General features: G+C 37.2%; 1 protein-coding gene across 3 annotated transcripts in view; it reads left to right on the top strand.

The window, feature by feature from the left end:
* PRKACB (protein kinase cAMP-activated catalytic subunit beta) overlaps window positions 1-12,955 on the top strand; it is a 67,689-nt gene extending 54,734 nt beyond the window's left edge. For all 3 annotated transcript variants that reach the window (XM_040072479.2, XM_040072477.2, XM_040072482.1), the window contains exons 6-10: window positions 200-326; window positions 2,519-2,614; window positions 4,087-4,209; window positions 6,251-6,415; window positions 10,013-12,955. In XM_040072479.2, coding sequence (XP_039928413.1) covers window positions 200-326; window positions 2,519-2,614; window positions 4,087-4,209; window positions 6,251-6,415; window positions 10,013-10,138 — 637 coding nt within the window. In that variant the 3' untranslated portion in view covers window positions 10,139-12,955. The remainder of the gene's footprint in view (window positions 1-199; window positions 327-2,518; window positions 2,615-4,086; window positions 4,210-6,250; window positions 6,416-10,012) is intronic.
* The last annotated feature ends 383 nt before the right edge of the window (window positions 12,956-13,338 follow it).

Below are 13,338 nucleotides of genomic sequence, written 5' to 3' on the forward strand. Positions count from 1 at the left end.
GATTTGCGCGTGTATTTTAGCTGCAAGACTTAAATTTAGGAAATGCGTGTATCAATTCTGAAAATGCTTGCTTTTGCTTTTTCTTGTTATACAGTAAAAGAACCAGATAAAATATACTTAATTTGTCTATCCCTGGCAGGTGGTTTTTTTGTACCTTACCATAGTGTTGGGATATTAATATTCTTTTAATTCTTCACAGTGAACCACATGCACGGTTTTATGCAGCTCAGATAGTGCTAACATTTGAGTACCTCCATTCATTAGACCTCATCTACAGAGATCTAAAGCCTGAAAATCTTTTAATTGATCAGCAAGGATACATCCAGGTATGAGATTCTTCATATATTCAGGGAGTGAAAATTCATCTTGCAGTGTAGATTTGGGTAATGTGAGAAAAATGTGTTTAGAACTGATGGTCTATTCTATTGGAGCATTCAAATGCCCTACTGCCTAGTAATGGTTAAAACCCTTGGGTTGTACTTCCTCTGACTAAAATTAAGTATGCACAGTAGAGCTGTGTGCAGTTGAGCCAGTTGTCAGGATTTCCCTTGGGGTTTGTGGTGAGAAGTAGGTGATTACATGGCTCTGTTCATCTGACCTATTTTATACGTCTGCCCTAGAACAAGATGAAAAGTGCTCTAAAATGTCTGTTTCTCTGCACTGTCTGCATAAGTAATTTAGGAAAACCAGCTTAAATATTAGCCCTGGCACGAAAGTACCTAATGTCCATCAGATGAATCCCACCCTTGGAGAGTCCTAGCCTTCCCAGAACAGCTGGAGTGGGAGCTGAGTTGAGGTCAGCACTGCAGTGCTCAAATGACAGCTTTGTTTGCAACAGCCTCTCATGGCACCTTCTCATCTTCCTCTTAGCTCTTATGTTTTTAGCTAAATGGCAAATGGGAAGGCAGAGTGCAGCAACAAGCACTGTGCAATGCTGTGTAGTCCTTAAACTGAAAGGGAAGTTCTTCTTCCCTCATTGCCACAGCAGAATCTAAACAAGAAAATACATAACAAAAATGTTTGAGAGAAGTGTAACGGATTCATATCTTATGTTGTTTGTAACGGTAAAATAATTTTGCACGGCGTGTAAGGCAACACTGTAGGGAGAAGAGTTCCTTTAACATAGCTGGGGAGCACCATTCATGAACAGCTGGTTTACTCCATTTACTGTGACTGGCTTACTCCAGCACTGGCAGCTCTCTCTGTGCAGCAGTGTGTTTTTGTGATGGTGGCAGAGGGAGGTTTGTGTTCACATGTTGATGCTGCAGTTCCAACTTCATTTTCTTTTTGCATTTTAAAGCTATTGCTGTTTGTCCTGTGTCTGCAGTGTATTCTTCTTACATAGATTGGTGTGCATTCCTAAACACAGAAATGGTTCTTTGCTGACCAGTCAGCATGTCACCCACTCCATTCACTTCCACCTGCTGATGCTGTTGTTTCTACCAAAAATGAAGAAAAGCTGCCTTGATGGTTTGGAGTTTGGCTTCTTTAGTTGTGACGTTAATGTACGGCAACATCAGCATGGGTTATTGTATAATTATAAGTGATTCTCATTTGATTCACCATTTCTCAAGGAATGGATTGAAATTGAAACCAAGAAGGAGGAAACAAAAGAAACAAGCATAGATTTCATAGCTTGAACCTGCTCCCAGAATTTCACATGTAATTACCTGGGTTCTCTATGTATTCCACAGTACAGTCCAGCAGAAAGCACTGTATGATATTGCATACGGAGTTCTGAAACCTTACTGTAGAACACATGGCAAGTGAAATGAAGAATTTATAATATACAAGTACTTGCCATTTGTGAATACAATTATTGCTACATTTTCCCCCCAGGCCTCAAATAAACAAACTTGACTCTGGTAATGCTTTCCAAGATACTCAGAATCAGAAGTTACTGGAAGACCTCTTCTATGTTGTCTTATTCCCACGCTAATTTTACATATGACCTTTATACATTTATGCAATAAAATTCTAAATTTAGAAGACTGAGCGATATATTGACCCTTTTTGTGATTCATTTATTTGTTAACTAAAGGAAAAGAGAAGTACGTTGGTTTTATTCTGCAAATTTTCAGCATTACAAACAGTCTGATGTTAAAATTATAAGAAAAAAATAATAAGAAGAAAAATAATAATTACTAAAAATTAATAATCAATTGATAATTTATAATAATGAAAATTAATATTTATAAATAATAATTAATGTAATTGCAGTACCTGTGGAAGATTAGTAAGCCATAGTTTCTACTGATTTTTAAATTATAAATAGAAGCTGGTGTCAGGGTGATAATACATATTTTGTGTTCTGTATTAATTTTATCATGATACCTATTTATCTGACATAGAAGTACCAGGGGGACTGACTAATAAAGGTACATCTATGATACTATATGATTTGAGAAATAAACTTTTCCCCTGTACAAAATAGCTTTCTAAAATATTTCTAAAGTACTTAATTTTAAATTTCTTTGTATCAGTGCACTTACAGTCAAATTATTTCTTCTGATGACAGGTCACGGACTTCGGCTTTGCAAAAAGAGTAAAAGGCAGAACTTGGACGTTATGTGGGACTCCAGAATACCTGGCACCTGAAATAATTCTCAGCAAGGTACTTTGTCTTGTTACTCAGCCATGCATTTGATATAGTTAAAACTTCTCATCCAATTATCAAGCTTTGAGGGATAAGCAATTGCTGAAACTTCTAAAAATTAGATCTTGACTAGTCAATTCTTTACAAATGACACAAAATGAAGTAATTGTATTGTAAATATTCATTTAGTATGCCAAACAGGAATTTTCATGTAACCGTACCAAATTTCTACATATGCTTGCTGCATAACTTGTGAGGGGCAAAGAGATTTAAAGAACCTGTAATTAGGTTATTTAACTAACATCCTTATCAGAACAACAGATCTGAGTGATTACATTCTGAAGTGTTAACACACTAGAACAAGAACTCCAGAGGTAACAAGAACTGCGTATAGGATGAATCAGTCGTCGTTGCATAACCGGTTGCAGAGTTTCAGGTTTAAGGCAGTTGACATAAAATCAAATAAGATAATCCACTGGTTTTACACCTGAAGTGCGTGCAGTCTAAGCTGACCATAGATCTGTTTGTCTACTACTTGCACCAAGTGTTCCAACATAAAGTGTTATTCATCCTATAGCTGTTTAACTGTAGCACTTCATGTGTTGCAAATGGAAAATGTAGAACGGCTTACGCTATAAAGCAGTCCTAGTGCATAATGTTAAATACACACTTTAACATGTGCTTTAATTGAATACCTTTTGCAGATCATCAAAAGTGAACAAAAAATACTTCTGTTTGGGGAAAAATTGCTTGTTGTTTGCATGGGCTTTTTCCCCTGTGCAGCTACAACAGCAGAAGAAATTGCAATGCATTCACTACAACGTCCTCAAAATAGATTTTCCTGAAAGACTGAGTCTGAGCCCTGAGCTTTGTAAAAAATCCCAGAGAACATATATGAAATGGATGGGTTTGGTGATTTCTTTGTGTTTCATAACAGTTAATAGCACCTACTAATGATTTAAGGTTCAGGCTTTTAGGATCAGATCAAAAATTACTCTTAACAGCTAATTAACTAGACTTTTAAGCTCTTGTAGCTGGTTAGCTGCATATGAAACAGAACATTCCAAAATGCAGATAATCAAGCAAAATGGTGACAGTGTACAATTTAGGATGTGTTGTTATATATGTTGTCTTAATGAAATTTCCCTAAGCTTTGAAGAATTACCAGTCTGTAACAAGATTGTTTTGATTTCAAATAAAGAAGTTCTGCCCTTTTCTGTCATTTAGGGAATCTTGTTCACAGGAGTGTAAAGAAATCACTGACACTCATCACAGAAATGTGTGCAAAATGCTTTATTTCCATCACTGTTTCACTGCCATTGCTCTGTTAGGTTTTAAGAGTATTGCTGTTGGAATCAGGTTGTAAGTTCTGCATAAGTGAACAATACTGTATTTTCTTTCTTTGTATTCCATAAATATATAGATATATACCGAAAATCTTAACCTGTGTTAGAAACTGTACTAACAGTGGCATGTTCCATTTTATTCAGGGTTACAACAAGGCAGTGGATTGGTGGGCATTAGGAGTGTTAATCTATGAAATGGCAGCTGGATATCCCCCATTCTTTGCAGATCAGCCCATTCAAATTTACGAGAAGATTGTGTCTGGCAAGGTGAGTTAAGGCTCGGGGTGTTTTCACAAATGCAGTTGTTTTTATAGAACCTATTTTTTGGTGGAGGAGATGCAGAATTCACTGGCCATAGACAGTGAGCAGTTTGGAAAGGACCTAGGAGAAGTTTGTAATGTGCATTTCATAAGTACAGACATTGTTCCTTGAAAATCAAAGTTATAAAAATCTGTTCCCTGCCTTCAAATTTAAAATGCAAGTTACTAAATTTACAGACATGGTATTTTATTTTTTACATCCTTTTATGCTTGGATTAAAGTGATCCAATGACTATTAACAACTATTTAGCTGTGTGCTCAATTTGCCTAGCTTTTTTTTTTTTTTTTTTTTTTTTTTCCCCAATTTTTTTTTTGCAATTTTTGAGAAGCCCTGAAGACTTTCCATCATTCCTAGTATGCCTTTTTACCTCCACAGTCTTATAGCTAGATATGTCTAATGTTGTGTTTGGCCTTCCTTGTTATATAAAAAGTTTTTCCAATGTTTCCCTTTTATTTTTCAACAATATCTCTTAGTGTACTGGATAGCACCAAAATGTAGTCATTCTGTTGTTTCTCCTGCCAGCCAGTGTTGATTCTTTGTGCTCACTTTGAGTTGTTGCCCCTACATGGACACACACTGTGCTGCATCTCAGGTGCCTCTGTAATTCTAATCAAGGGCAGTACCTCAGTAAGCCTGTGGTGCACTGCACTGAGGCTGGTTCTTATTTAATATAGAAGGTGGTTGCTCTTTGAAAGGTTTTAATGCTGTGAACATTCAGCTGTGTCCATGAATATAAGGGAATTAATTTACAAAGACATATTTTTACAGAAATCTTTTTCTTCTAAACTAAAAACAAAATGTTGGGCATTTTTGTCATTTTATCTAATTGGCTTGACATCTGTAAAAGGTCACCTGCCTTTTTTACTGAGTCCATGGATGGACTACAGCAAAAACAGCACTAGACATCAACTCTGTAAACTGTAATTCAGTCCTCAGCTAGCAGTTGTTTATCACCTGGGGTCTTCCATTTATTCTACCTCATTTGCTTAGTTCCCTATTTAAAAATTTGATTTAATATTTCCTTCTCAGTGGTTTAAGTATTATAGTCATTAAACCTGAGAATTTCTCATAATCTACAATAGAACCATGTTGGTAGATAAACTGAAGCAGGGACCTTGATAATTGGATTTCTTGATATTTTGAAATGTTTTTATGTTAAGTAATTCTGTGATCTTTATTTACATCATAACTGATCATCTCAGTATCGGGAGTGTCAAACACTGAGACTTTGAGGATGACAAATACAGCTTTCTGCCTGTTCTTTTCCCCTTCCTTCTCTCTGCCATCTCAAATGGTGTCAGTAGATCATTTGCTAGAAAAACCCTCTGTAATTACATCCCACGAATCATCTTCAAATATCCTTTAGCCAGGTTTGAATGAATTGCGAGTCACTAGTGTGCTATCTTCAAATAGTGCTGTTATGTAAGACTTCTGATGTTGGTGCATTCAGTTATCAGAAACAGATTGCAGTACAGCATCAAGTTCCAGATTGACTTCTCATATATGATTGCTGAATGTACAGTTATTTCAGAGCATATCTATGTATTTATATGCTGTGTATATGCTATATACTGTGTTTCCTCTGTGTGTGTGTATATATATAATATAATATAAAAATTTATGCCTAGAAAATAGCTGAGAATGTCTTAAGATGATGTGTCAGTACACCAAGTTAAACTTAGGTTTTAGATCACTGTTACATTAAATTAATACCTTGCCCCCTAGAAACTTCCAGGTCAGGAAATGGTAGATGGGCAATGTAATGATACTGATAAAGGCTTTGTGAAACAGAAATACATGTGCAACAATAATCATCTCTCCATTAATTCCTGCTTGGTTTGGTTTTAGAAGAAAGATAGAAAATTGCCCCATTCTGTGTGTTCCCTTTGTGTGAAGTTGTTTCCCTTTGTGTGAAGTTGTTTCCCTTCACAGGGGAAAGAGTCAAATTCATATCATGTTTTTTAATACTGTGGGTGTATAATTTTAGGTGAGGTTCCCATCACACTTCAGTTCAGACCTAAAGGATCTTCTAAGAAATTTACTCCAGGTAGATTTGACCAAACGATATGGAAATCTCAAGAATGGTGTAAATGACATAAAGAATCACAAGTGGTTTGCAACTACAGATTGGATTGCCATTTATCAGAGAAAGGTAAGACCCTTCCTGGTCAAAACTATTACAGGTCTTTAAGGGATTGAAGTAAAGCTTCTAATTACTGTGTTTATTTTTTATTTCCTAGATCTGTGACTTTATATTGAAAAAGGGAGAAAGTAGTTTAATCTTTTAAGATTCCAAAGGATATGTATGGTTGAATTATGTTTGTTTCTTCTGGGTATTTTATCCTGTACATTCATGTTCCCTTTAACACACAATGTTGTGCATTAGTCTATTTCTAGATTATCTGAGGATGAGGCATCTCCTGCCTCTCTCACTTTTTATTTAACCCCTGCTACAGTGGCATCTATAAATATACCTCCACAGCAGAAATTAATTTGTTTTCCCTTCTAGCCAGCTCTTAGCACTTAGGCTGTCTTTTTTCTCCTAAAGCAACCTGCTCCCTCTGTAAAAAAAAGCTAGAGATAAGTGATAATATTTAAAGAAATTGGTTTGAATTTGAAATACTAACAGTCTTGGCTATAGAGGCATGAACTTGCTGCTGTACCAGCAGTATTTTAAGGGTCAAACCTAATTACTAACAATAGTTTATAAAAAGAAACTGGTTGTTTGGCTACACAAATTGACAGTACAGTTGTTGAATCATTCACTAACGTATTAATTACTAGAAGACAGGGTGCAATTAATGCATCCTGTATTCCATGCATTAAGTGCAGATATTTTTAAGAAAATACTCCCCATCGTGGAATTTTAATTATCTGTTTCTCACTTTCTTAATGCCTCTTTGCAAGGCAGATTTCTATGCACCGAGATTCATTTGCCAGTACGCTGTTTGGGAACACCCAGGCCCCATAATATTAACAGTGTTTTAATACTGTGCTGAATATTCTTAGCATTGCTAGTGTACTGCTATAGCGAATTACTTTCACAGAAATAAGAAATACTTTTAAATGTTAAGAAGTAGTAGAGTCAGAATAGCTATTAGATTTAAAGGGTTGTAAAAACTGATACTGAGTAAGTTTGAAGCTTCTAATTATAAAGAATAAATACTGTAATACTGAGGGTCTGAAACAACAGCATGGATTGTAATATCTATCAAGTAGTCACAGAAATACAGCAATAAACCTTATGCTTATACTAGTTTTTCCCAGTGGCTGTTACTACAGCATGTATTGCCCTGAATAAACTTAGTGTTCCTTGGCAGCTAATGTCATGAGAATGATCTTTTTTTCTTCTTTTTTCTTTTTTTTCTTTTTTTTCTAATGCTACAGTCATAAGTAAAGCAGTCAAATATTTAATATTTCGGATACAGAATCACAAAATATGCTGAGTTGGAAGGGACCCACCAGGATCAGCCAGTCGAGCTCCTGGCCCTGCACAGGACCCCAGGAGTCACACCATGTGCATTGTCCAAACACTTCTTGAACCTCTCAGGCTGGTGCTGTTCCCCTGCCCTGGGGAGCTGCTCCAGTGCCCAAACACCCTCTGGGTGAAGAAACTTCTGATACCCAACCTAAACCTCCCCTGACTCAGCTTTCGGCCACTCCCTGGGGTGCTGTCACTGAGCAGAGATCAGTGCCCGCCGCTCCTCTTCCCCTCAGGAGGAAGCTGTGACTGCAGTGAGCTCTGCCCTCAGTCTCCTCCGGGCTGAACAGACCCAGGGCCCTCAGCCGCTCCTCACACGGCTTCCCCTCAAGGCCCTTCACCATCTTTGTTTCCCTCCTTTGGACGCTCTCTACTAGTTTAATGTCCTCCTTTTACTGTGGCACCCAAACCTGCCCCTGGCACTCGAGGTGAGGCTGCCCCAGCGCAGAGCAGAGCAGGACAATCCCCTCCCCTCCCCTGCCCGGCTGCCAGTGCTGGGCCTGATGTCCCCAGGACATGATTGCCCCTGCTGGCTCAATTTGCCATTAACCAGGACCCCCAGGTTCCTTTCCAGAGCTGCCCTCCAGCCTCTTGTCCCCAGTCTGTCTGTACATCCAGGGTAGCCTCATCCTTGGGGCAGAATCTGGCACTTTCCAATGTTGATCTTCATACACTTGCTGATTGTCTCCTCCTTGAATTTGTCAGTCTCTCTCTACAGGGCCTCCCTGCCCTCCATGGAGTCAGCAGCTCCTCCCATTTTCTGTGGTCTATGAACTTATTTAGTATCCCTTCCACTCCTGCATCCAAATCATTTAGAGAGATGTTCAAGAGCGCGGGGCCAAGGATTGAGCCCTACAGAACCCCACTAGTGACAGGTCACCAATCTTATGTCACCCCATTCACTGCAGCCTTTTATGCCCCACCTGTGAGCCAGTTGCTCATCCATTGCATGATGTACCATCAAGTCTTCCTTTCTTTGTGTGTTTCCGTATTTATTAACATGCTGCCTGATAAGATGATTGTGCTTAGGGCCAAACAGGTATTTCCACTAAAAACCAGTGTTATCTCCTGCAATCTCTTTTTAGCAATTTCCATAGTGAAGATTATAGGAAAAGGTCTGACGTGTCTCGTTTGAAAGTGTTCTAAAGTTCAAGTAGTAAATGAGATATTTTCTGTGCTCTGAGTTTTGTTGTAAGAGTAACTGAAAATCAGCTTAAGACAACACAGAGATAGAATTCAGATAATGGTAATGTGTGACTTTGTGGGCTAGGTATGTACACAGGCTGTTCACTCAGGCTAAATCGCTGAAACACGTATCTTGTTTTAAGAATAAAAGGATATACACATGACAATGGCGTGCACAAATGCACAAGTTACTGTTATTTCTTGGTGGTGTATAATGGTATTGCCCACAGTCTGGAGTTTAATTTGTGTTAGTCTGTGCTGTACCTCTTTAACTTGCTGATCAACACACGTGACACACCCTCACCATCAGCAATCTACCTGGGGGCACAGTGTGGTGTGATTCTCTGCCTCAGCTGGAGCTGTGCCTGCCCTCTTTCTTTGTCTCCCCATCATTCTGCCTCTGGCACACTTACTCCTTGAGATGTTTGGGAGAGAGATACTTGTCTGATTACTTTGTGTTTCCAGGTTTAAATTTGCATCACCTGCATAATTTTGTTGTAATTTTGCTTACCTTATGGTAAAGTCTTCGAGTGACTCCTTCAAGTCATTGCTTGTGTCTCATTGTGTCCTAGTTTGGAGAAGGCTTTCACTTCTCACTTAGGTCCTAGGAGGAACTTCATAAGAGATGATGAACAAATTCTTTTCCACTTGTACTAGGTTAGTTTTTATTTGGAAATAGAAGATTGTTACTAAGTGGGAGGGAGAGGCATTCCAAACTTTCCTAAGAATTTTGGGTAGTGGTGGTGCCCATCAATGTACTCCACGTCCTGTGCTAATGAGCTGGAAGGAGCAGGATCAACCTCTGCAAGGAGAGGACTAATCTTTGTTTTGAAGTGGAACTAATCTTTAATGATGTCTGTCAGCAAGAGATTAGTCTTTTTCAATTTAGATTCGCACATCTATTCCTGTACCTTCTTAGGTTAGTTTTGTTTATGTTCCACAACTTAAACCTGTAATACCTGATTTTTTGGCAGGATCTAGAAGTAATTGGGGGTATTGCTGTGCTCATTATTACAATGTTAAATATATTGATATTTGGCCGGTAACATTTCATGTGCCTTTTTGTGTCTCCTACCAATATAGGTAGAAGCTCCATTCATACCAAAGTGCAGAGGTCCTGGAGATACCAGCAACTTTGATGACTATGAAGAGGAAGATATTCGTGCTTCTCTAACAGAAAAATGTGCAAAAGAATTTGCTGATTTTTAGTAGGAGTAAGAGGACAAGATGACATCAGGGCTCACATTGGGATCTTTGCACTCTGTTAACAGATGAGGTGGAGCTGAGACCATCATATGTCAAAACAGTTACCTAGTTACTTCATTCCACAAAGCTGACTGAGGTCTTTATTGCCATCTTCCATGCGTGCAGTTTGCACCAACCCTTCTAACTAGGCACAATTAAGCAAGCACTGTTTGTGCAGTAACACAGAATAATAGACCACTTTCCTACTTAACTTTGGTTTCTGTCGTTCTTTGTTTCTGTGTATTGTTCATTTTCCCCCTTTGAAATGAAGTAGTTTTTTACCCAAGAATGCTCCATTTTATTTTGAATAATGTATTATTTGTGTGAGTGAAATGGAAGGTGTTGCGGCTAGTGTGATTTAGACTGAAGTGAAAGATAAATGTTGCTTCTAGTCTGTGCCAGCCAATAATTCATGTCTGTCTTGTGTCTGATGCTACAATTTATAATAATTTTTTAGTAGCTCAGACTAAACCTAGCCAACATTTTTAGCATTTTTGAAGGTAGTATTTATCGCCATATAAATGTCTGCTAAATTAACTTAAAAACATTTCTTCCTGGAGGCTGACCAAAATTCAGTAGATTCAATTGGATGGCTTAAGTAGGGGACAGTAGCTAGACCCCGTGCCTTGGTTTTCTACATCCCTGCAGTTTTTGTCACTGCCTCCTTCCTTTGTATTTCCCACCTAGGCAGTAGGCAAGTTGCCATTACCAGACTGTACCATGGAAAGCTTACAGTCTCATGAGAGGGAGTAATTCCATCTGGTCTGGAGTTTGGACCATATTAAACCAAGTCAACTTACCAGCATTTCAGTTGGCAGGTGTGAAATGGCTTGTTTAAGATCAAGAACCCTAAACTCTTAAAGGAAGTTTTGGTCAGTACTGTAGAGAATTCATTTTGATTCACTTTTTCTTCTTTTTTTTTTTCTTAATTTTTTAAAAGTAGCCAATGTTTCGGCTCCCTAAGTATTCCTTGCTTCAAGCCTTTTTTGATTTAAAAAGGCATCCATTAGAATAAAAACCACCATGCCACAAAAAGCAAAATGCGCTCTGCCATTAGCTACGAAAAACAAATGGTTTAGCAAATGCAAAATAATGTTCTACATGCATCGCTGGATGAACACGGTTATTTTTTGTTAGCTGTTAAGAATAAGAGGTTATTGCCAAGTTTTTATTCTGGTATACTATATTAGTAAACTGAGGATGGAGTACTGCTACAATCATTTTCTTTTTAATTACAGCACTTCATTCACGAAGAAAAGAGATCAAGTTTAAAAACTGCAACAGCTGAGTTTATTTTAGTTGCGTTGTGTCTTCATTTCTAACCTTTCTTTCAATCAAAGAGAATGTATGGTCACACAGATACAAGTATTTGGGTTTAATTATGTTTTGTATACTCTCACCAACTGACTTAAAAGGTATTGCTACCATGTGCTAGCTTTGGGCACTTTTACACATTTATTTCAATGTTAATAATCAGCGGCTCAGCACTTTTTTCGGGGTTGCTTTTAAACTTATTCATAGTAGTTTTATTTGTACACTTGGTTCTGGCTGTCTCAGTGACCTGTCTTAAAACAGCACATCTAAAAGTTTAAACTAGACTCATGTTTTATGATAAATTTACATGCATACAAGGATGAATTGTTTTTTAAAAAAATGAGCTATATTGATACATAGCCATTGGATTTGTTTGAATGCCGGTGGAAATAAACAGCTGGCATTCCTTCCTTTTAATCTGTACAATGCTCCTAAAAGAAAGGCCTTTGTAGACATTTTACAAAAGAGTATGAAACATACCACCCAATGTTGTCTGTTTAGGTTGTTGAGCATTTTTGCACAACGTCATTAGGAGGCTGACACTGAATGCAGTCTTTGTCCACCCATATTTACATACATGCAAGAAAAGTATAAGATACTTTGCTGTAGCAAATTTTATGTAACAAAGATATATCGTCACATTAATAAATTTAAAGAAATCCTTTGTATGAAAATGTTAAAATCTTTTGTATTTCATTTAGACCAAGGACATGCTGCTGTATGCTAGCTGTATGCGATAAATTCTACAGTAACTTTGTTGTCGTTTATGAACTTTAAAAGATTTTAATAAATGTTGGAGATCACAATTTGATTCTGTTATGATTTTAATTTTTAATCATTACATTTATAGTTCTAGAAAGGTTCAGATATTTTTCTCTTCTGTAAAATACTGTATCATTCATCTTGCGTGTACAATAAGACAAAAGTCTAGGAAATTGGTTCTGACGTGTCTGTCTGATATCCAGATTAAATTCTACACGGGCATAAGTGGAAAAGTCATCATAATGCCATGATATTATGCTATTTTTTAATTTTATGAAAATCCTGTTAGAAAGTAAAACACTTTTCCAATATGGCATAATAGACTTCAGTATGGAAATGAGATTCTATTTTGGAAAAGGAGGGGAAGTGTGCAATTTCCAAGGCATTAGTGAGTACATTTGACAATGTGAGTATTATACAACCCTCTCATTTAAACACAGTCATGAAATATAACTACAGAATATTATGTTACCTGTATTTAATTTGAAAAATCCTTTTCACAATATGGAAAATTGTATATCTATGACAGTAGAAGCTTGTTAATTTTACACATTTGAGGAATTAAGTGTTGAACTATATGGTATATTTTAATTGTACTCTAGTTGTATGTAACTTTCATTTCCAACATAAAGGATTGTATCTCATTAAGTAAATTGCTTTTTTTATTATCTTGTCAGTTGCATTAAAACCCTTATTTTTAAATCCTTTAAAGTATTTTACTAATTTTTGCAAATAATTAGATGTTTTTAAGTGCTGCAATAGTGTGCAATAGTAAACATTTATATACAGAAGTGCAAATTAAATTATGTACAACACTTGTGCTGCTTCTTTGTGAATCAGAATGTTGTATGATGACAGTTGCTGCACCTCCCCACACGTGAGCAGGGTTTGAGAGCAAGAGGAAAACGTTGTGAAACCTACTACACCTATGAGTTGGGGCACGTTAAGCTTTACACTAACTAGGGTGTCTGGAGAAGGTGGTGTGGAGAACATTAAAGGCACTATGAGAAGTCTTTGACTTCTTAGACAATCAAAAGCAAGCAAGGCGATCATTAGTTTCAGTATTGTTTGTCCTTATATTATTTTCA

This window comes from Hirundo rustica, chromosome 9, assembly GCF_015227805.2.
Source record: "Hirundo rustica isolate bHirRus1 chromosome 9, bHirRus1.pri.v3, whole genome shotgun sequence".
NCBI classification, from domain to species: domain Eukaryota; kingdom Metazoa; phylum Chordata; class Aves; order Passeriformes; family Hirundinidae; genus Hirundo; species Hirundo rustica.